This window comes from Populus euphratica, unplaced genomic scaffold (genome assembly GCF_000495115.2).
Source record: "Populus euphratica unplaced genomic scaffold, PopEup_1.0 scaffold678.1, whole genome shotgun sequence".
Lineage (NCBI taxonomy): Eukaryota > Viridiplantae > Streptophyta > Magnoliopsida > Malpighiales > Salicaceae > Populus > Populus euphratica.
This window is the reverse complement of record NW_011500549.1, coordinates 1-22,027: the sequence shown is the minus strand read 5'-3', so window position 1 is coordinate 22,027 and position 22,027 is coordinate 1. Positions and strand designations below refer to the sequence as shown.

Below are 22,027 nucleotides of genomic sequence, written 5' to 3'. Positions count from 1 at the left end.
GATTCATGTGAGTTCATCTACCATACTATCTTCAGAAAGGCCACCCATCAGTCTATTCATGAATAAATATTTGGTAACATTGTTTATGACTAGTAGATCAGCTTCACACGTGTGTGGTATATGCAAATGCAAATTACGATTACATCCTTTTCCTTCCTCAAATTTGCTCTTGAATTATGGATACCTTCCATGCTTGAATTCAACATTTCTTCTTATGAACATCCATGATTACTATAGTTTCTGGATTGACTGACGTGTTTTGTTGTCCTTTCATGAACATTAGCCAGAAATCACTCCCTATTTACATCTCAGATATGTAAACATTGTATCCCTTTGAAAATATGAAGGTGGCAAATGAATTATCTGAGGTATCAGAATAGAACCACCATATGCATAGGATGAGCTACTTGGCCTTCGCCTTGCTTTCCTCTAAATTTACAAATTGCATGATCGTTGCTGGGTGTGCCTCAAATCTTACAGATTTTGTTGCCTGTTCACTCAATTGAGGCTCATGTTGAGATTTAATAGATAAAAGGCACGTGCATGCCATTTTTTATACAATTCGGTTGAATGTGTCCTTATTGGCAGCATATGGCCAACAGAGGGAAGAATGTGAAATATGGATTTATGTTCTTATGCTGTCAACAGAGAAAAAACCAGGCTGAGATTGGTCTAATAAAGGTACTTGAGGAATTATTTCTGTGTCATTTATTTCTCCTTGGAAAATATTAAAGAAGAATTAAGGCCTCAAATATACATTTTGGAGCGAGGTATTAGTTTCATGAAGGAAGAAAGAAAGAATGACCAAGACTTTGAGGCATGAAAACAACCTTCTAAACAAAAAAGCCGACCTTTTCCTGTGGGTGAATTGTGTCTTGAGTGCGGTATTTGTCAATGGTGCTTAGATTCTGCACTAGGAAAATTATTGAATAATAAAGTGTTCTAACTTTTATGAAGGTTCTTCATGAACCATCGAATTCCTGGTCAAATGCAGGTTAAGGTATCATGAAGTGGAATAGCCTTGAAGGCCATTGGTCTCCTCTTCAATTTGTTCCTCACAGCTGCATAGTTTGAAAACTTTCCTGTGAGTTGGATAGGCAATCTATATCAGTCTATTAAAATCAAATTGTATTCCTGAGTTTTACATTACCTTTTTATGTCCTGAGAACTTTTATTGCTGCTTGTTTTTTCTGATCCTTGTGTTTGCAATGATACGTCTGCTTTCTTTGTCAGCAAACTTGACAAACTTCTGCAGAACTGCTCATTGACAATGATGATATGAGTTCAGTAATAGTCATTATGGTGCATCTCTAATCAACACTCATTGTTTTTGCAAGAAAGTGAAATAATGCAACTTAACAGAATGCTTTCATACCTCTTTGTACAATCTTAGCTCCCCTACTGATTTTGATATTTCTACAACGCAATTCATGGGAGCAACCTCAATCACCTGACATTTGACACGGAATCATTAGACTGTTATTGATCTTACACTCGTGAATTCTGAAATCCTAAAGCTGTGTGGAACATTTTACCTCTGCTGATAGGTCATAATATGATCTGGTACATCTTTTCATCTTTAGTTTTTGATTCATTTTCATCTGATATGATACAGTATAGTCATTAGTCACTCCGTAATGGAGAAGATCTCTCTAGACGAAGACTCAGGAATCTAATGAGTTTTTACCTTGGAATTTTTCATCCTTTCGACTGACAGACTCACATCCATCGCAGCAACTTCAATTTTCCTTATTGTCTCATGAACTGAATGTTCAGACCCTAGCCTGGTTTTCTGCTTCTTGTCTTCCTAGGAAATAGAGGAGATTGATTGAAATTCACAAATGAACAAAGGAAGTTTGCAGTAATTAAATTCAAGTTCTGATTATAGACTTGCCTGTTCTTCAAAGAGACCTGATAAATCAAGGTCATGGGACATTGCTATCAATTGGAAAGCGTTTATGAAAGTTGAGGATTCAGGGGTCTCTGTTTCTGAGGCATTGTCCTGCTTAGAGTTTCAGGTATTCAGGTGAAATCATAAAACTTGCTGTCATTTACTGTTTGTGGAAATTTACCTCATCTGCATCAAAAGCAGCATTAACATCATCCAGGACGATTTTCTCGTCGCTTTCATATCCACAAGAAGGCACGTAATCTATCCGAAACCATTCATCTTCAATGATCTCTGGTATTGTTATTCTCTGCATTGAAGTATGATGATGATGACATTGTTTTCTTTGTTATGATCTAAGTATTTGTTAAAGCATAAAATTTTCCCTTGGATATACCTTTCTGGGATTTGGATCTAATATTCTTGATATTAGCTTCTTCTGACTTTTTGTAAACCACAGTGGACAGGTGTATTCAGCTGTAGATATCTTTTACACAAACAGAGTCATCAATGGGGTGATTTCTTTCTCACTTGGGAGAGAGAAATTACAGTGCTCATATATGCAATAATACCTTCTTATATAACATTATAAGGTTACGTTCATCAAATGGTAGATATCCCGACAGTAGTTCGAAAAGGATTATCCCACAGGACCAAACATCTGCAGCTGCTCCTTCATAACCTTTATTTGCAATAAGCTGCTTGGAAGAAAATCACCATTAGCTATAGTGGTGAGGAGAATTGAGATACAAGTTTCTAAACTATTCCCTAGCCCTCAACCTCCCTTGTCTTCTCAGATGTTACCAGCTGAGAATGATTTTCAGGAATTTGGTAAAACAGGTAAGTTGCTTCTTACCTCAGGTGCTACATAGCATGGAGACCCACAGGCTGTCGTTAGCATGCTGGCAGGCTGTCGATCATATATTCAATCAATGTTAATGGAATTGTGCGAACTAACTTTGCAAATAAATAAATAAATAAGAATAGAAGAAAGATTGCTGGACTTTCAGTACCTTGTGAAATGCACTCAGTCCGAAGTCGGAGACTTTTAGATTTCCTTTGCTGTCCAGAAGTAAGTTTTCCGGCTGTACACAAGATGTTCATTAATTTGTGTAAATACTTTGTAGATAATTGACAAATAATGCGAAGAACATTGTATATTATACCTTTAAATCTCTGTGATAAACTCCTCTGGTATGGCAATAGTCCACTGCATCTATCAATTGATGAAAGATTTTTCTTGCTTCTGATTCATTTAGTTTCTTGGCATACGACTGAGTAAACAGGGTGTGAGCAGGATTAGAAATGTCAAATGAAACACTTACTCTAGGAATTGCAGATGCTGCTACTTGGATAATCCTTACCAGCTTGTCTGCAAGTTGTCCTCCTGAGATATATTCCATTACCATATAAATCTTTGTCTTTGAGCCGATAACCTGTAATCATAATTCAACACCAATATGTATTGAGAAAGAGCTCTCCGACTTGCCGAGTTGAAGTTTAGTTGAGGCCACGTGACACCTCATGAAACTAGCTAACGTACCTCATGTATCCGTACGATGTTAGGGTGATGGAGGAGTTTCATAGTTCTTATCTCCCTTTGTACCTGGAATTAGTTTTAACTCCGATATATTAGAAAGAAGCATGTTTGGTTTTTTTAGGGATCAAGACCTTACTCCAGGAATGGGGAGAGATTCACCTGATTCTTGAGATCGCTTTGCATGACCATGTTCTTATCCATGATCTTGATCGCAACCTGATGGCCATTGGTGGTGTCTACAGCAAGCTTAACCTTTGCAAATGTTCCCTCTCCGATTGTTCGACCTACCTGGTACTTACCAAGTTTATTTCCGTATGCCATATTTTATGACAAAATATCGACTCCTTTCTCCTTCTTCTTCAACCAATAACAACTGTTCCTTCTCTACCTTCTGCAAAATGTTCCTCCCTTGTTTTTCCTACTGATATGGATCACGAGCACCTGCACCTCTTGCAAATGTTTCTCAATATCCTCTTTGCTTTAAACCGGTGGCTAAGCGATTAATTTGATTGAGAATGGAGGTTGACTCGTGCGCTTCTTCCCAGCAACTACCATTTACATGGCTCTCAATTCTCATGTCAGTTTTCAGAAGGAAAGTATCCGTCTCTGGCATTCATTTTGCTTTCTTTCTATATAAACACATGTGTGTATTTGTTGGAGGCTTAGAATAAGTTTCGCTCAGGGAAGAAACGATGACTTGTTGTTAGTTGGCTAGTCGGTTGACTCTGTTTTGAATGGTAAGTTAGCAGCTGCTGTAACATGTACAGTCTTAAATATACTTACTCGTGGTATGGTCACGTCTTGCTGGTTTGGAACATACGTAACCGTCCACCCAATTATGGCAGCTCTTCACTTCAGTTTTGGATTTGGATCGGAGCCGTTTTATTTATTTCTTATAATTGATAGAGGAAGAATTATTCAAATTTTAATTTTCCATCCGACCCATTAAATGAGTCCTCAAAAGACAAGTACAATTTCGTTTTTATCAGATATTTCGTTGCGTCCTTGATGGGCTGTATCCTATATAATAATAATAATAATCATAATAATAATAAAATCCTAAAAAACACCTAATAACCCACCATGAAAAAACTTTATCTTCTGCCATTTGAAAAAAAAAGAAGCAAAAACAAAAAAACCATGTTTTATTAGGTGATGAGAAGCTTTTTAAAACTTAAGTTATTTTCCCTAAATTTCGATTTGCTGTTATGAATTTTTTTTTAATATAAATGCAAAGGGAAACCTAAAATCACTTATGTTATAATCTTTTTGTGTCTAGGGTTGGATGAATTCTTAAAACAACTTTGAGAATTTATAAAGCTTGTGCTATTTGGACTTGAGGGATCGATTGTTACTTCAATATATATTTTGCTTTTATATTTACTTTAAATATTATTTATTATATTTTTTTAATTGATAATTTCTCAGTAAATTTAATATATAGTATTTGCAATTATGCCAAATTACTTATTGACAAAATATATATATATATATATATATAAGTTATGCCAAATTACTTATTGACAATATATATATATATATATAAATTAATTTAGTTTACGTCTTTATCTGTCTATTGGCTTTCAATATCTAGCACGTATGCATATATTTTTGTGTTCATATTTTTCTGGTCTTTATAACCTTAATTTCTTTCTTCTTTGAATTTATAATTGTTAATAGCATAATTGTTAATAGCATAATAATTTTTTAAAATTAAGGATATGTAATTCTTTAAATAAAAGGTCTCTTTTAATGACAAGTTGAAACTTAAGTTATTTGATAAAAAAAAAAACCCATATTTTGTTGGGTGTCTTATAAAGTTTTTTAAAACTCAAGTGTTTTTACCAAAATTTTTATTTTCAATCTAACCATGCAAAGTATAACATGTTTAATTAATATATTGTTTTATCATGCATTTTATCCTATTGTAGTTTCATTTCATGAATATCCTATTATGGCATTAATATTTATGCATTTTGCTCCTAGATTCCCTAATCCCTTGTACTTGAATATGTTATAAATTATAATAGAAAATCAAGGAAGTAAGAGAGAAAAAAACTATGATTTTATTCTTTAAATCAAGCAAGCAAACATTAACCTATAATAGACATTCTCCATCTAATGTTAATGTCTTAAATTATAATGACCAACCTCCTTTCAAATCTCAAAGAGTTAAAATTAATGTTAATACTCTTGAACAAGATCCTATGATACAAATTCCATTATGGCAATGACATATCAATCAATAAGATAAAATTAGAAGAGTTTGTATTAAAACGGGTCCATCTCAACCTAAGCTAGTAGAGTATCCAAGGATTGAATCAGGAAAAGATAGTATCGTCGATTTCAATACATTTGGTTTAATCAATTTTCTTGGTTAAAGTATTTTTCATCAAATGATGCAATATTTTATTTTCCATGCTTTCTCTTTGAAAATAAAGTGTCTTGTCATCCCACATTCACCATATAATAATGGCATGAAATCTATTGAAAATTTAATAAAAGTAAGTAGATATATTGATAAAATATTGAATGTAAAACTATTAAAGAATTTTAGAAAAGTTGGTTGCAACTTATGACAACAATAGAAAGTGTTTGATGACTTAGCTTACAAGAATATACATGTAGAGGTCATGATAAATCTTCATCTTCTAATAATAAAGGTAATTTTGTGAAGATGATAAGACTTATAAGGAGATTCAATGTTAACATTGTTGATGTTGTCTTAGAAAAAAGCTATGAAAAATACAAAGTACACTGTATCGACTATTTCAAAAGAGATTTTTTATATTCTCGGGAACAAAATGAGGAAAAAGATTCGTGAAAAAGTTAGAGATGCAAAGTTTTGTATTTTAGTTGATGAAGTCAAAAATGCATCAAATAAAGAACAAATGACTATTGCTTTAAGATTTGTTGGCATTCAAGGTTTTTTACGAGAGCACTTTTTTAGTATTGTATATATTTTAAATACTACTTCTTCAACACTCAAAAAAAAAATTTGTGATATGCTTGCTATATCTTACATATCCTTAATATGCAAGGGTATCATGGTGTTATCAATATCCATGGAGCATGGAACGGACTACAAGTTCTACTTTTTAGAGATTCCCCTTATGCATATTATATACATTATTATGCCCACCGACAATAAGTAACATTAGTTTTAATAGCTGAAAATAATATTTTGTTTTTCAAAATTAACAACCATTATCAATCTTATTAGTGCTTCTCCCAAACATCATACCAAGTTTCATTGCACATATGGTAGCCATTTAAGAACGTGAGACTAGTAGAAGAGCTAATCAAATTGGTAATTTACACAAAAGTGGAACTACTCAGTAAAACTCTCATTTTGATTCTATTTGTAGTTTAATAGATATGTATGATATAACTATCATTATGCTTAAAATAATGGTTCAAGAAGGATCTCCTAACTCTATAAGTAGAGAAACTAGTGGTAATTTGATTGTGATGAAATCTATTAAATTTATATCCATGATATCTTTGATGTATTAAATAATAAGTATTACTGATTTATTTTATCGACCTTTACAATAAAAATCTCTTGACATTATAAATGTAATGGATCTTGTATTAACTACTAAAACATTCCTTCAAACTTTGAGAAATGCCAGATTTGATCTCCTCCTTACATATGTGCACTCTGTTTATACACAATATGAGATTGACATCTCATGTATGAATATTTTGTATAAAAAGGCTACATGTCATTTATATCAATAATAAAAATCAATGATAGTTTATTACCACTATCATTATAATAAATTTAACTCAATAATAGATTTTCAGTTGGAAGAATTAAATTTTAGATTCAGTAATGGGACGATGAAACTTGTTATACTTAACTTTGCTTTGAAATCTAAAAGTAACTTTCAATAATAGATTTTTAGTTAAAAGAATTAAATTTTAGATTCAGTAATGGAACAATTGTTGTGCCGTAAATGATTCAAAAATCGGCAACAATGAATCTGATGAAAATGGATGAAGGATGGGTTTGGTTGTGTTGTCTTTCTTTTGGTGTTTAGGCTGGATTATAGTATTTTTAAGGTAAATAAAATGGAGGATAGATTAGAGTGATACTTTGATAAGTCGATCTGGACGCCATAAAGATCAATCTAAGATTTTGACGCCACACTCTCTGTGATTGAAGAGTGATAAGTCAGGTAGGGTTCTTCACAAATCAATCTGGAAGAACAACTCTTAATTCTCTGAATTAAGTTCAAATCTTGGCCAAAAGTTGTTTATTACATATTCAGATGCCATATTTATAATGGAACATCCCTCTACACTTAGGAAAATTCAACATGACAACAATCAAGCCCAAAAATTGGACTTTGACAAAGTAACCAGACAAATTAAACTAGCACACATTTTCTGACTTTAATTGAAACATAAACAGACCGAATTTAAAATGGCTATAACTTCTTGCACAAAAGTCCAATGCATTGGACAATCTGGAAAGATCACGTTCTGAACTTGAAATCCACCTAGATTAGTCTTGTTTTCACATGCAATGGATGACTTCAAATTCGGGTTCAAATTCATCTACTGTTCTGACGTAAACAGCATCAATTTCTTAACTTATTTGCATTGTCAACCCAAATTCAAGTAGCCCAACATCAAAAGAACCATTAAGGGCTCTTCCCATCTTTAAGCTCCAATTGTAGGCAAATAAGTACCCTTGAACCAATTTGAAACTGATTGCTAATTTTTAACTCCGACGCAGCTTCAATCATTCCAATTTGACTCGTCAATGTCCTTTGTAGTTGTTTCACTCTCGCTCTTGTCATTGGACCATCTGAATCCTCTTGCATATTCAATTTACCTTTACAAGATGGATTATCATTCCCATGATGCACATCAACAATGAAACTTCTTGTTCTTAACTCTGCTTTAAAATCTAAAAACAACTTTAAATCATTTAAAGTTGACGCTATTTGTGAGCTTACTGATAAATTTTATCTTGAAGATTTTAAAAAACACAAAATGTATTATATGAGATCTCATTTAGAGCATTATTAGATTGATGTGATTCATCATAAGTGCTCTTAAAATATGTCTACCATTTCTAAATTTTTTCGAGAATTGGTTGAAACAAATAAGTTGCAGCATTATCATTTGATTGACAAGTTGATTCATCTTGTTATGACTTTACATGTTTCACTGCCATCACAAAGTGTTATTACTTTACATGTTTCACTGCCATCACAAAGTGAGCATTTTCTACTATAAAACATGTTGAAGCTATACTTTATAATGATTTACATTGAATGAAAGGTTACTAAAGATATCGATTTAAATTCGATTATAAATGAATTCTATTTTACAAAACATTAAAGGGTGTAATTTTGATAATATAATTTATTTTTATTTTTTCTTCAATTTTATTTACTTTAAATTTTATTTTTTAATATTTTATGTTAAGTATTTGGATTGAAATTTTATTGTTAACTAAAAAAATTTATAAATATGAGTTAATGATTGATCTTGGAAAATAATTTATGAGTATTTACTTTGTAGCCTAAAGTAAAAAAAAATTATATCTCCGCCTTTGATGCGAACCTTGTGATCACGTGGTCACACAACCCACAATCAAGATTGACATCTGATCCCTGAAAGCTGAAATAATTCTAATAGGAGTGTGACATAATAAAAACCTGCCCCAAGACACCAACACTATTGGATTGAGTAGAATGACGCCATGAAGCTAGTTAATTTTCGATAAGTCAGATTTGGTTTGTTCAAGAACTGAAGAATGCAAGAATCACTTTCACACGTTAAAACTGAAAAATTCAAAAGTAATTATTATTAAAGCTGCTGAAATTGTGGCTTACATGAGTTTAAATACTTTTTGAAAATTTAACCCTAACAGACCCCTTATATGGACTTATATAAGGTCCACTAAAAAACTGACGCAAAACCCTGAACTGAAAAGCCCATAACTTAATCCAAACAAGCCTTAGATCCTAACTAAAAAGAAAGTATTAATTAAGCCCAAACAAGTCTTGGGCTGTAGCTAACAAAATAAAATAAAGCCCCTAATATTAAATCCATATTCTGTCATGAGAAGAGGAGAAGGAACTAAAATATTACATACATAATTCAAGGCCTATTTATAGCCTTTTATGTAGCCTTTTAATCCTAGAAACGAAAGGAAAAGGTAGCCACCCATGTTGTTTCCAAGTTGTAGTACGATTCTTTTGTTTCCTTTGTTGTTCTCACCTCATGGCCCAAATAAGATTATATTGGACCCCTCTTGCACATAGATAAGAAGTATTAGGGTCTCCTTTTGATACTCTAATGGACCTTTCAATTCTGACTTGGTTGAAATATTTAAAACCAATGCATTCAATGCCTCTTTCAATCCCTTTGTCTTGGACCGAGTCACTAGACCATTTAGAACATATAATTATTAAACATAATCCACCCACAAAGAACCATCTTGAGTCTATAGCATGGAGTGATAAGGTAGTTGACCGAGATGTGGTTGTCTTTCTAGAAATAGAAGACTCATGAAGAGTAATTCAAGGAGTCTTGTTGAATCCAATCACTGTATAATAGGAAATTAGTTCAACAATCTACTCCAACAATTTACTCCTGTAAAATAGTTATGTAATAGCACTAAGATAGAAATTACAATATGTACAAATTTACTACTTTATTTGTAACTTTCCTTCTGAATATTTCTCCTATGTTGTAAAGTTTATATATATATATATTAGTAATCAAGAAGTCTTTTCTCACGCTTTGCATGAGAAGCTTTCTCATAAATATTCTCTATTATATTTTTCTTTATGATATCAAAGCTTTTTGTGAGATAAGAGAGTTCTAATTTTTCTTCTTTTTCAATGGCTTCCACATTCTCTCTCAATGTTGCCAATTTTGTTACCCTCAAACTCACACCAGAAAACTACCCTCTGTGGCGTAAACAAATGCTTGCTTTAGCTGAGAGTCAAGACATGGTCGGGCTTCTCACAGGTGAAAAAATAAAACCTACCATGTACATCAATGTTATAACAAAAAGGACATCAACAAGTGAAGCGACAAAACAATAAATCTTAAAAGACTTTCTCAAATAGAGAAAGGAAGATCATCTCTTACGTGGATTTGGAACACTTACAGAAGAAACCTTGGTTTGGTTATTGGTTTTGATTCATCCTAATTAGTTTGGAATGCTTTGAAAGAAGCATATGCCCAAGACTCCCAAGAACAAGAGTTTACTCTCCGATAACAACTCACATACCTCAAAAAATAACCAAGTTAATCCTTAGCAGAACACTTGAGAAAATTCAAAAGTATATATGACAACCTAGCAGCTATAGGCAACCCCATACCTGACAAAATAAAAGTTTACTCTTTACTTGCAAATCTTAGCCCGAAATATGAATCTTTCACAACCACAATGCTTAAACCTCCAATGCCATCCTACTTAGAAATGGTTTCACTCTTATAGGGCTTTGAACAACGAAATTCATGGATTGAAGCATCACATTCTCCATCTTATGCGTTCTGTAGACAACGCAACCACAGATAGCAGCAACATAATTATAATAATCGCAGTCCTCACAACCATCAATTCACATCAAAAGGCAGAGGATTTCATGCTACAAATAATAGTTTTCAATGTAGAGGATTTCATGCTACAAATAACAGTTTTCAATATTCTACTTTTGCAGGTAATAACTCAAGCTCACAACCATCATCCCAAAAGAATAACAATCGTGTCTCTCGACCATCACCACCTGGTAAACGATGCATAACATTTACAAAGAGAGAGGTATACAAGAATTAATATTGTCAGTTCTGTGGCAAGCAAAGCCATATAGCCAAAATATGTTAGAGTCTACCAGAACAACCAAGTAATGATGAACTTCCTCAAGCACTTACGGTTCTTATAATGGACACCACAATCGCTAATACTGAATGGACTATTGACACTGGTGCTTCGAATCATATGACTACAAGCTCAGGTATACTTTCTAATCTCAAAAAATATGTTGGTTGTGATTCTGTATTTATTGTTGATGGTTCACCCTTAACAATTGATGCAATTGGGGACAGCTTAGTTTCTGATGGTAAGAATAAATTGATGCTACGTGATGTCTTATTAGTCCCACAATTAATAAGGAACTTACTCTCCATTAGTCAATTAACACAACAATACCCCTTGAATTGTGAATTTACTGATGAGCTATTTTATATTAAGGAACGAGTAACAGGGCGCATCCTACTAATGGGTCAGTGTAAATGAGACCTTTATGTTTTATCTAAGATGAAGGAAGCAAATTTCTTCAACAGTCAAAACTTAGGAACCAAGGAGTTATGGCACCAATGTCTTGGACACTCACAAAACTCTGCCATCAAGATTTTGCGCACAAAGAAGTTAATTGATGTTAATTCCAATAAAAGAGTTGATACTCTTTATGAAAGTTGTCAACCAAGCAAACTTAGCAAGTTACCTTTTAATTCATCTAGTTTTATTAGTACTAATATTATTGAAATAATTCAATGTGATATTTGGGGATCGGCCCCTTTTTTATCTCTTGGCAAATTTCGATTCTATGCATGTTTTGTTGATGATTATTCTCATTATATATGGATAATTCCTCTTCGTGCTAAATTTGAAATTTTTTTATGTTTATTTAGCATTTGAGAATTATGTGCAGTGATAGTTTAACAAAAAAAATCAAAATTTTCCATACTAATGGCGGAGGAGAGTTTGTAAATAAAAGACTTGAATTTCATTTTCAGCAACAAGGAATCATTCATCATCTCTCATATCCATATACTCCTGAACATACAGGGATTGTTGAACGTCACCATCGCATTATTAGAGAACTTGGGATGGCTATGATTTTTCATAGTGGTATGCCTAAGTTTCTATGGGTTGAGGCTTTTTCTATAACAGTAATTTTAATTAATCATTTGCCTTCTTCTTCACTAGCATTTGATACTCCTTACTCTTGCTTATATGATTCTCACCACAACTACTCTACCTTACGTGTGTTTGGATCTTGATGTTATCCATATACATGGAATACAAAGAGAAATAAATTTGATGTTAAAACTATTCCTTATATTTTTGTAGGTTACAGTAACCAACATAAAGGGTATCGTTGTCTTGATCTGAAAACACATAGGATGTTTCTTTTGAGACATGTGGTGTTTGATGAAAATCATTTCCCTTATAGGAAGAAAGAAAATTCACCTTCTTCACATACTAGCTCCACTAAATCCTTCAATATTTTTCCATTTTTACCTACGATGATAAACACTATTCCACCAGTAGATGCACCTTCATACAATCCTTTGCATGAATCTTCACCTCCACCCGTTCCAGTGGTTAAAAATGTTCCTTTTGATCCCATTCTGATCATGACCACACTCCTATACCTCAACAACCGCCTGTCATAGACTCCACCATATGATGATACTTCAATGCAACACTCCACCATATGATGATACTTTAATGCAACACCTCCATCTCCTAAAGCTAACATAATACCTGACACAGGTAGTTCCTCACCCATTTCTTCTTCTTTAAATTCTGACTCTCCTCTACATTTTGAACAGGTACAGCTGACACCTTATCCTATGGTCACTAAAGCTCAACATGGCATACACAAACCAAATCTATGTTATGTCTTAGTTCTTGAACGTGGTGATATTCCTGAAGAACCACGTAATGTCAAAATGGCTCTACAACATGATGGCTGGAAATGCGTCATGCTTGAGGAACTTGATGCACTACGTCAAAATCAAATATGGACCTTAGTACCCAGAGAACCTTATATGAATGTGGTGGGATCAAAGTGGGTGTTTAAAGCTAAATTGACTGCTAATAGTACTCTTGATAGGCTAAAAGCCAGGTTAGTCGCAAAAGGGTATCATCAAGTTGATGGTATTGACTATACAGAAACTTTTTCTTCAGTTATCAAACCAGGTACCATTCGTTTAGTTCTTAGTCTGACCTTAGTTCACCAAGGAGACATAAGACAACTTGATGTTAAAAATGCATTTCTCCATGGTTTCATAAGTGAAGATATTTTTATGGAACAATCCTCTGGTATGCACGATTCACTCTTTCCCTCTCATGTCTGTAAACTTCAAAAAGCTCTTTATGGTCTTAAACAAGCACCACGAGCTTGGTTTGGTCGTTTTAACTCCATTTTGCTTGCACATGCTTTCTTTTATAGTTTGGCTGATCCATCATTTTTTATCCTACACTCATCACTTGGTATACTAATTTTATTACTCTATGTTGATGACATGCTCTTGACAGGATCCAATTCACAGTTACTTGATGAGTTTATTCAACTCTTACATTCTGAATTTGCATTGAAAAACCTTGGCCCTATACACCATTTCCTTAGGATTGAAATTCAGTGGCATAATAATTCCTTACATCTTTCTCAGGCTCATTATGCTTATTCAATTATAGATAAAGCACAAATGCTTGATTGCAAACCCATGAACACACCAATGGAGTCTAAAACTAAAGGTCTTCATGATCACACACCTTATTCAGATCCTTCCTTTAATTGTAGCATTGTCGATGCCCTACAATATTTGACCCTTACAAGACTTGACCTTTCCTTTTGTGTCAATTATATTTCTCAATTTCTACAAGCCCTATCTGTTGCTAGCATGAAAATGGTTCGTCGTATTTTAAGATATGTTAAAGGCTCCATTCATTTTGGTTTACATTTGACTGGTGATGCTACACTTGATTTTTGTGGTTTCTCTGATGTAGATTAGGCAGGTTGTCCAACTACCTAATGATCCACAACTGGCTTTTAATTAAGACAAGTTTATTGTATTTAATCAATTTTTTAAAGTACAAGTATTCAGTGAGATGTTTGCATGTAGAAAAAAAAAACAAGTAAATTCTTGAAAATAGAGGCATCTTGTATAAGAAAAGGTAAAAACTATGATGTGTTTCTCTCCAAATTAGTTGAAGGAGGAATTTTATTTACAGGGTCAAACAAGATTTTAAATCCTAGCTCATTCTCTTTCAAAACCATTTTAAAAACACATGAATTCTCACAGTCTATTACATTCAAATAAATGAACTTCTTAAAATACAGTATCCAAGTTGGCTTTGCTGGACCGTTCGAATTCGAAGGTGGCCGGAGACGGGTGGCCGGGAAGCGTTATTTGATCGATGTGTGTGGTGTAATAATATTAGCATAATTAGCTATCACATTTTTTGTCAGTCTACTTGTATTTCGAGGGTCCTTGAGTTTTGACGTTCTGGAGAATGAAACCCTAAATGAGATGATTTGCCATGTATTTCTCCTTCTTTATATACACGACTGTGGCAAAACCCGTAGAATTGAAATACAGTTTTGTAATGTCCACACAAACTTCTTTTCCCAAATTGTCAAGTCTTGATCAATCCACGCCTGATATATAACAAGTCAGATTGTTGTGGTTTTGATGCCTTGTAACCACATGAAATTGGTGGTCTCGTGTTAAATAGATGAGATTATTTAACAAATGATATCCAAAAAAAAATAACACGTCGGTGTTGAAAGCAGTGACAGCTATCCAACCCCCCAATGCGTCCATGGCGAGAGCACGGTAGGAAGGGTTGATGGAATCACATGTTGAATTTTTGTATTATTTATTAATATTCAATGGTAAAGTACGAAGGCTCACGATAAAGATCCTTGATCGTGTTCTCCCCAATCAAGAGATTTCTGACTATGGCATTTGTTTCTTGTGGAAGGTAAATAACCAGGATATATATATATATAAAAGACCAATATTAGGTTAGGTGAATGCATGAAGAAGGAATTGTATATATAAGACCAATATTATGTTAGGTGAATGCATGAAGAAGGAATTGTAATTGCTTGAAATGATTTTTTCTCTCTCTCTTGCGGTCAAATTATATCGTGCAAGCATCACCATTTCCGGTTCTTCAACACTAAAAATCTCTTTGGCCGAAACTTCTGACCTTTTGCCCCTAATTAATTGTTTCTAGGATGATAGTTTGCAATTCAAATAAGTAATATTTTTGGGATATTTATTGCTTTGGTTTGGTTGTAGATATCCAAAATTCTTAATTACCCAATGGGTGAAAAATAGATATTGATATTGTTAAATCCAATCTAAGACTCAATTCAATATATATAGAGTTATGGCTACTTGAGATTAGATCGAATATGAACATTTAAATTTTTTACTTAATAAATAATTAATATAATATAAATATGATGAATGATAATGTAACTTAAATTTGGTAGATGCTCATACAAACCTAAATAAATAAATGATTCTTTTTATAGATAAGGTGTGGAGTTGTGGACAGGGAATGACAAGAGTCATTAATTCCCAAGAAAAAAAATTAGGTGAGTATTTGAAAACAAAAAAATTCAACAACACTAGAAAAACCTTATTTAATATGGAATATATATATTAATTCAATTTCATTCACTTTTAGAATTAAAATGCTATTTGAAATTATTCTCTAACAAATTTTTTTTAGTACAAAATATTAACACTACTAAAAATATTAAAATTATGAATAAATAAAAAATTCATCTCAAATAATTTTTAGTTGATATATTTTTACAAAATCTAAAATCTTCTTTTCTATCTTGGAATTGTCGTTTACACATTAAAAAGTTAAAGAGTTAAAAATTAAGTTTTGGATTTAAGCTACAAATGCAAGCCAAGCTTAGACACTTAAGCATCTCATGTATTGAGGTTCGATTTATTATAAAATAATTTTTTAAATTATATTTTTTTTTAGTTCATTTTTTTTGAATTTAAGTTTATTATAAAATAATTTTTTTGCCTATAATGTTTTTTTACCATCTCATTTAATTTAGTTAACATATGAATGAACAATATTAACAGCCTTCCACCTCTTAAACAGTTTTGTTTTTGAAGTAAAATGTCTAGTTTTTAAAAGAAAAACTATCATACCTACTTATAGCGGGTAATTAAAGAAAAATAATGAAAATTAATAATTGTAATTTTTGGTTTTAAAAACTAGTATAAAAAAGGGTTGAAGGGTAAAAGTTTTTCTCCTATTGCATAATATTGACAAAATATTATGTTGGTTTTTAAAAACTGATTTTATTGAAAAAAAATATATTAACAAAATCATAAATAAAAATTGTTCGTCAAAAAACATTTCATCAATAATTTATATATTTTTGATAACTCTCTTAATAATATTATCATTAATGGAAAAGAGGTGCCAAACAAAAACATTTACTGGTATCCATTATGTAGGTAGCTCCAATTGTTTTATTATATATTAACAGAATAAATTGTTGGTGATCATATGTATATTGCAAACTAAATTATTTGTGAATAAGTCTTGTATTTTATCTATGATTTACATTTCAATCCTCTTTCATTTAATTTAATATTTTTATTATAATTTCAAATCTAATTTTATCTATTTATTCTCAATTAACAGCAAAAAAAAAAAAAAACAAGGAAAAAGGTCCCACTATCTATTTATACACCTTAGTTTTTTTTTATGTTGTATAATAAGAAAATTTATTTATATATTCTGGGTATCAAGATCTTAATTTCTTTTTATTTTTTGAGAAATTACATATTATCTATTTTGTTAGTAAATAAATTATTAATTAACTTGGTAGTTATACTTAAAATAGCATGTATGTGCTTGAGGGAATAATTATTTAGAAAAAAGCACCATAGTGCCGTATTAGATACTTTAAATTTTGTGGTAGGAATAGGATATTTAGTAAATTTATTTGAATTCTTGCATTAATTACTTAGTATAAACAAAACATAATAAAAACGTATCACCATGAATTTTAATTTTCAACTAAACACAAACTAACATTATCAGGAACAATATTCTCAACAGAGAAAGATGCTTAAGAATTCACATTCCAAACACTTCTTTTTAGATATTTATAATGACTCCTTGTAAGAGGAAGCTCTAAGATGCCAATGTTACCTTCCATAAACTCTCCCCTGTTCCATATACGTGGCATTTTTCAAAACTTTTACCTTTGAGGATGGCTTAGTTGGTAAGTAAATTTTTTTTTTTTTTGTAAGAGGAAGCTCTAAGATGCCAATGTTACCTTCCATAAACTCTCCACTGTTCCATATACGTGGCATTTTTCAAAACTTTTACCTTTGAGGATGGCTTAGTTGGTAAGTAAATTTTATTTTTTTTGTACATTTTCTTTAAATGCAAACAACGAGATGGAGAAACAAATTTTTGTATATTTATTATTTTTAATAAGGATGCCAAGATTTTTGTCATAAAACACTGTTTTATTTGTTGAATACAATTTCAGTTATTTTTTAAAATAATTTTTATTTAAAAATATATTAAAATAATATTTTTTTATTTTTAAAAATTATTTTTGACATCAATATATCAAAATAATTTAAAACCACTAAAAATATTAATTTTTTTAAAATATTTTTAAAACATAAAAATAAATAAATTTAATAATATAAAAACTCAAGCTTGAGCTAACCTAGTTTTATTTTGAATATAAGTTTTTTATAAAAAAATTCTAAAACAATATTGTTTCTATACAAAAAAAAATAAAAAAAAGATGAATTTCTTCTATGAATTCATAAATTAACCAAATCTATTTGAGCCATTGGTTCCGTCCAAGACAAAATCCAGACCATTCATGAAATTTGGAGAAGTGATAAGTCAATTGTTTGGCCCAATCATATGGAGAGATTAGAAGCCTTAAAGTAGTTTATGTACTTTGCTAATTGCATTAGTTGGAGTAATATTTTGAAAATGGCATCGTAGGCGCTGACGGTAGGGAAAGCGAAAAAGACAAGATCAAAGCTGATGCAATTATTTTTTGGTTCATTTGCGTACGTGGCAGCTGCGTCACTGCTGACTTATAACTTAATTTTTTTTTAAAATGATGTAATATAATTTTTAAAAGTATTTTTTATTTTAAAATATTTTAAAATAATTTATATATATATTTTTAATATTAAAATATTATAATTATAATGAAATACTTAAAAAATATTAATTTTGTTATTTTTTAAATATAATATTTTTTAAAATACATCTAAAAATAAAACTTATTTGAATGATTTTTCCTATCTGTTCAGCATAGATAAAGTTAGAAAATGACCTCATATCAATTTTATTATTATTTTTTGAAATTAATTATCCACCATCCAATGATATTTAACTGTGAGCTGGTTAGTGCTACCATGAAAGGTAATTACATTACAAACAGTTCTTAGAATTATTCTTACTTTTGAAATAGTAGAAACTAGCTGCGCAATACGCGGCAGGGGCTTTATTTTTTGCGTTACAAATAATGTGGAGGTAGCGCAAATACATTTTGAAAAAAAAACAAGAAGAAAAGATGTGACTTGAATTATAAATTAGATTAGGTGAAATAAATTTTATTTTAATCGGATTATAAAAAATAAGAAAATGACAGCAAATAGACTATTTTTTAAAATAAAGTGAAAACGACAATTATAAAAAAAATATTTTTATAAAGAAGGCTAAATAATATGTTTTAATTTTCATCTTATTAAATATGAAATAACAAAATTAAATTAAAAAAAAAATTCAATTTGAGTCAATCCGAGTTAGTATGACAAAACTATAACTTAAAAAATAAATGCTGAGCTAATCTAAATTAACGCTCTAAATTCACAGCTCAGATCATGAAATCAAAATAATCCGGTAAGAAAGAAGAAAAAAAAATAATAAAATAAAAAAAATAAGTTTTTTTTTAAAATAAAGCATTAACTTTCAAACCTGCAATCTTGAGAATCAGACCCGAAACATTCTATATGAAAAAACCACAAAGCCTATTTACTTAATCAAGAATGAAATTAAAAGAATTAAAAATTTTAAAACTCAATTGAGAATTAAATTAAAATTATTCTAAGGATAGGAGGAGTGAGGAAATCTGAAAGTTTATTTGAAGAAAATCAAGGATGAATTGCAAAGATTGTCGAAATTAGGGAGAATTTAGGACTCAATTAAAATATTTTAAAAGTTTTGGGAGAAAAAATGAGAAAAAGCTTTGACAAATTACTTATCATCTATTCTTTATTTGGAAAACCAAAGTATATATTATCCAACTACCATTTATTATCTTCATCTTTTAAAACCAAAATATGTTTTCAAGGTGTCAATTTTCTCAACCTTGATTTAATTTTTTTTTTCTTTCTCATCAAACCTTGCTAGAAACCTTCTCGATTAAAAGATTTAACAATTATATAAATTTTATTTAAAAATATAGTTGTGGTTATTTTTTTAAATAATTTTTTATGTTAAAATATATACTAATAATTTTTTTATTTTTTAAAAATTATTTTTAACATTAATATATCAAAATAATTTTAAAATATTAAAAATATATTAATTTAAAATAATCTATTTCCTTTGCCCCAAGCTGCTCCCATAACACAACAAAAATCCATCCTCTAAAAACAGGACTGTTGTCCTCCCTTACCAACTGCGGACCATGACGAGCTTTGTCATTATGCTCAAACAACGACCTCCGACCCTCCTCCTCAAGCATCAATAAAGGGTCAGATTTAGCTCTACTCCTTTCCATTTCTGCCTGTAAAACCTAACCATAAAACCTTAAGAGTGGCAGCTGAGGGGTCACCGTTTGGATAAAAAACCTTAGCCTCCTCCATCTTATTCCGTCCGTCAAAATAATACAATAAAAAAAATAACCTAGCTAGCTGCCCTTATCTCTCAGTAATACCAACCAAACAGTCAGCCACACACCCTCCTTCTGAAAAAAATAAAAAAACTAACCTTTATTCTTCCCTAAAGAGAAAAACGTAGCCCCATCATTTGACCCCTCTCAATGCGCTAAAAAATGGCTGGCCATACCACCCGCAACCCCAAGCCACAACCTTTTTGGCCAGAATTGTGGTTTGAAATGTTATGGCTTGCTTTGTAGGTGATGCATGTTTTTTTAGCGTGTGTTGGTGCAAAAGGATAAACAAAAGAAAAATAATATGGTGGTCCAAAGCCCTCTTTTCCATCCATGTGAGTCTAACGTAAATTTTAGAAACCAATCCAAAATTATTTGAAGGATAAAATGCAGTTCTCGGATCTCAGAATTTTTTAATTTAAATATATTTTTACTTATGTCAGAGTAAAAAATAATATAAAATTTTAATTAATATTAGTCATATATTTTTACTTATGTCAGAGTAAAAAAATAATATTAAAATTTGGAATTTTTTAAGACCAATATTTATTAAGCTAAAGTTAAGAATATCAAATCTTTTCCAAAGCCAAAGTTAAACTATTTTTAGTTAAATATTCATTAATGCTACATCTAAAAATATTATAGATTAATTATTAATAACATGGTATAATAAACCATTATTAATTTAATACAAAATTAGTAATGTAACATACTTTAAATAGGAATTTAGGATTTTTTAAGAGTGATATTTTTTTTATTGTAACTAATCTTTTATTATAGAATTTTTATAGACTAATTATAGTTTTTTAGTAATCATAATACCGAATGATATCTACAAAATCAGGACAATTCCCTCTAAAAATAAAATATTAAATATTTGTTTTTTTAATTGATTTAAAGGTTATTGTCAGGGGCGGAGATGGAATTATACAATAGAAAGGGTCAAAACTCAGGATATAATTTATTATTAAAAAACTTATCTATTTAAAATAAACATACATTATATTATCATATATTTAAACACTAAATTTAAAATTTAAAATATTTTGCAGGGATCCGAGCCCTACCTGCCCTCCCTGGTTCCACTCCTGATCACTACAACGTCAAGTAGCGATTAAAAATTATAATGATTTTGCAGGGATCCGAGCCCTACCTGCCCCCCCTGGTTCCACTCCTAATCACTGCAACGTCTAGCGATTAAAAATTATAATTAAGTTTAAAAGAACCATGCTAAAAAGATAATAAATTTATGGATAAGGCAATTCTCATCCATATTTATTCTCACGGACATAAGCCTTGTTGAAATATTTGTCATTTCAATTAGAAGCTTATATATCATGCAAGAATCATCAAACTTCATAGTAGATACAATGCTCAGAAATTTCTTAAATTCCTTATCGTTTTTAGTTTTGAAAAGAGCATACTTAATGTTATTTATTGAACTCCTTTGTATAAATATGAGGCTTGGTCTGATTGATTTTCATACATAGATTGAAAGACTTTTCTTTGGTAATACTAGTGTTAGTAATAACAATAGATGTTTTAACGTCCAGAACGCATAAGTGAAACTTATTCACATCAATTAAAAAAATAAAGCCCATTAAATATTGGAATACACCAAGCATTCAAATGAGAGAAATAAGAACAAATACTTGCAAAGATTGGTTAAAAAGCACAAAAATTAATGCTTTAAGTCAAAAACTTAAATACATGACACATATTCAAAAAATTATTTACATAAACAATAAATGTAAATCAATTTTTTTTCTTTGGGTGATGCAACAATATAAAAAAATAACAATAATGATGTTAATAACATTTAATTTCATTTGATAAATATTACATATGCAGTAATAAGATGAAACTGCTAATTTTAATTATGTAAACAGAACTAATCAATCT

The 22,027-nt window shown here is 30.9% G+C and overlaps 2 protein-coding genes across 2 annotated transcripts; one reads left to right on the top strand and one right to left on the bottom strand.

Annotated features, from left to right (window-relative positions):
• Positions 1 to 673: 673 nt before the first annotated feature.
• LOC105115328 (CBL-interacting serine/threonine-protein kinase 21-like) lies at positions 674 to 4,117 on the bottom strand. The gene is made up of 15 exons (XM_011012176.1): positions 3,588 to 4,117; positions 3,432 to 3,494; positions 3,253 to 3,324; positions 3,055 to 3,162; positions 2,902 to 2,973; positions 2,745 to 2,798; positions 2,461 to 2,586; positions 2,286 to 2,375; positions 2,073 to 2,198; positions 1,895 to 2,002; positions 1,688 to 1,807; positions 1,536 to 1,601; positions 1,376 to 1,450; positions 1,151 to 1,257; positions 674 to 1,061 (listed from the first exon to the last, which is right to left on the bottom strand). Exons 1-15 carry the CDS (start codon positions 3,747 to 3,749, stop codon positions 1,004 to 1,006), a joined length of 1,407 nt encoding a protein of 468 aa, XP_011010478.1. The 5' UTR covers positions 3,750 to 4,117; the 3' UTR covers positions 674 to 1,003.
• A 7,229-nt stretch (positions 4,118 to 11,346) lies between these two features.
• Positions 11,347 to 13,318, top strand: LOC105115338 (uncharacterized; the record flags this gene model as incomplete). The annotated part of the gene is made up of 3 exons (XM_011012187.1): positions 11,347 to 11,524; positions 12,253 to 12,356; positions 13,023 to 13,318. Coding segments are annotated over exons 1-3 (578 nt in total), but the record flags the coding sequence as incomplete, so codon positions are not given.
• Positions 13,319 to 22,027: the final 8,709 nt, after the last annotated feature.

Excerpts from the sequence above, each read along its gene's own strand:
- LOC105115328 (XM_011012176.1), bottom strand. The coding sequence starts at position 3,749 with ATGGCATACGGAAATAAACTTGGTAAGTACCAGGTAGGTCGAACAATC. Across the intron at positions 2,376-2,460 it reads TTATAATGTTATATAAGAAG|ATATCTACAGCTGAATACAC; the intron begins GTATTATTGCAT and ends TTTGTGTAAAAG. Across the intron at positions 1,258-1,375 it reads AGCTAAGATTGTACAAAGAG|TTCTGCAGAAGTTTGTCAAG; the intron begins GTATGAAAGCAT and ends GTCAATGAGCAG.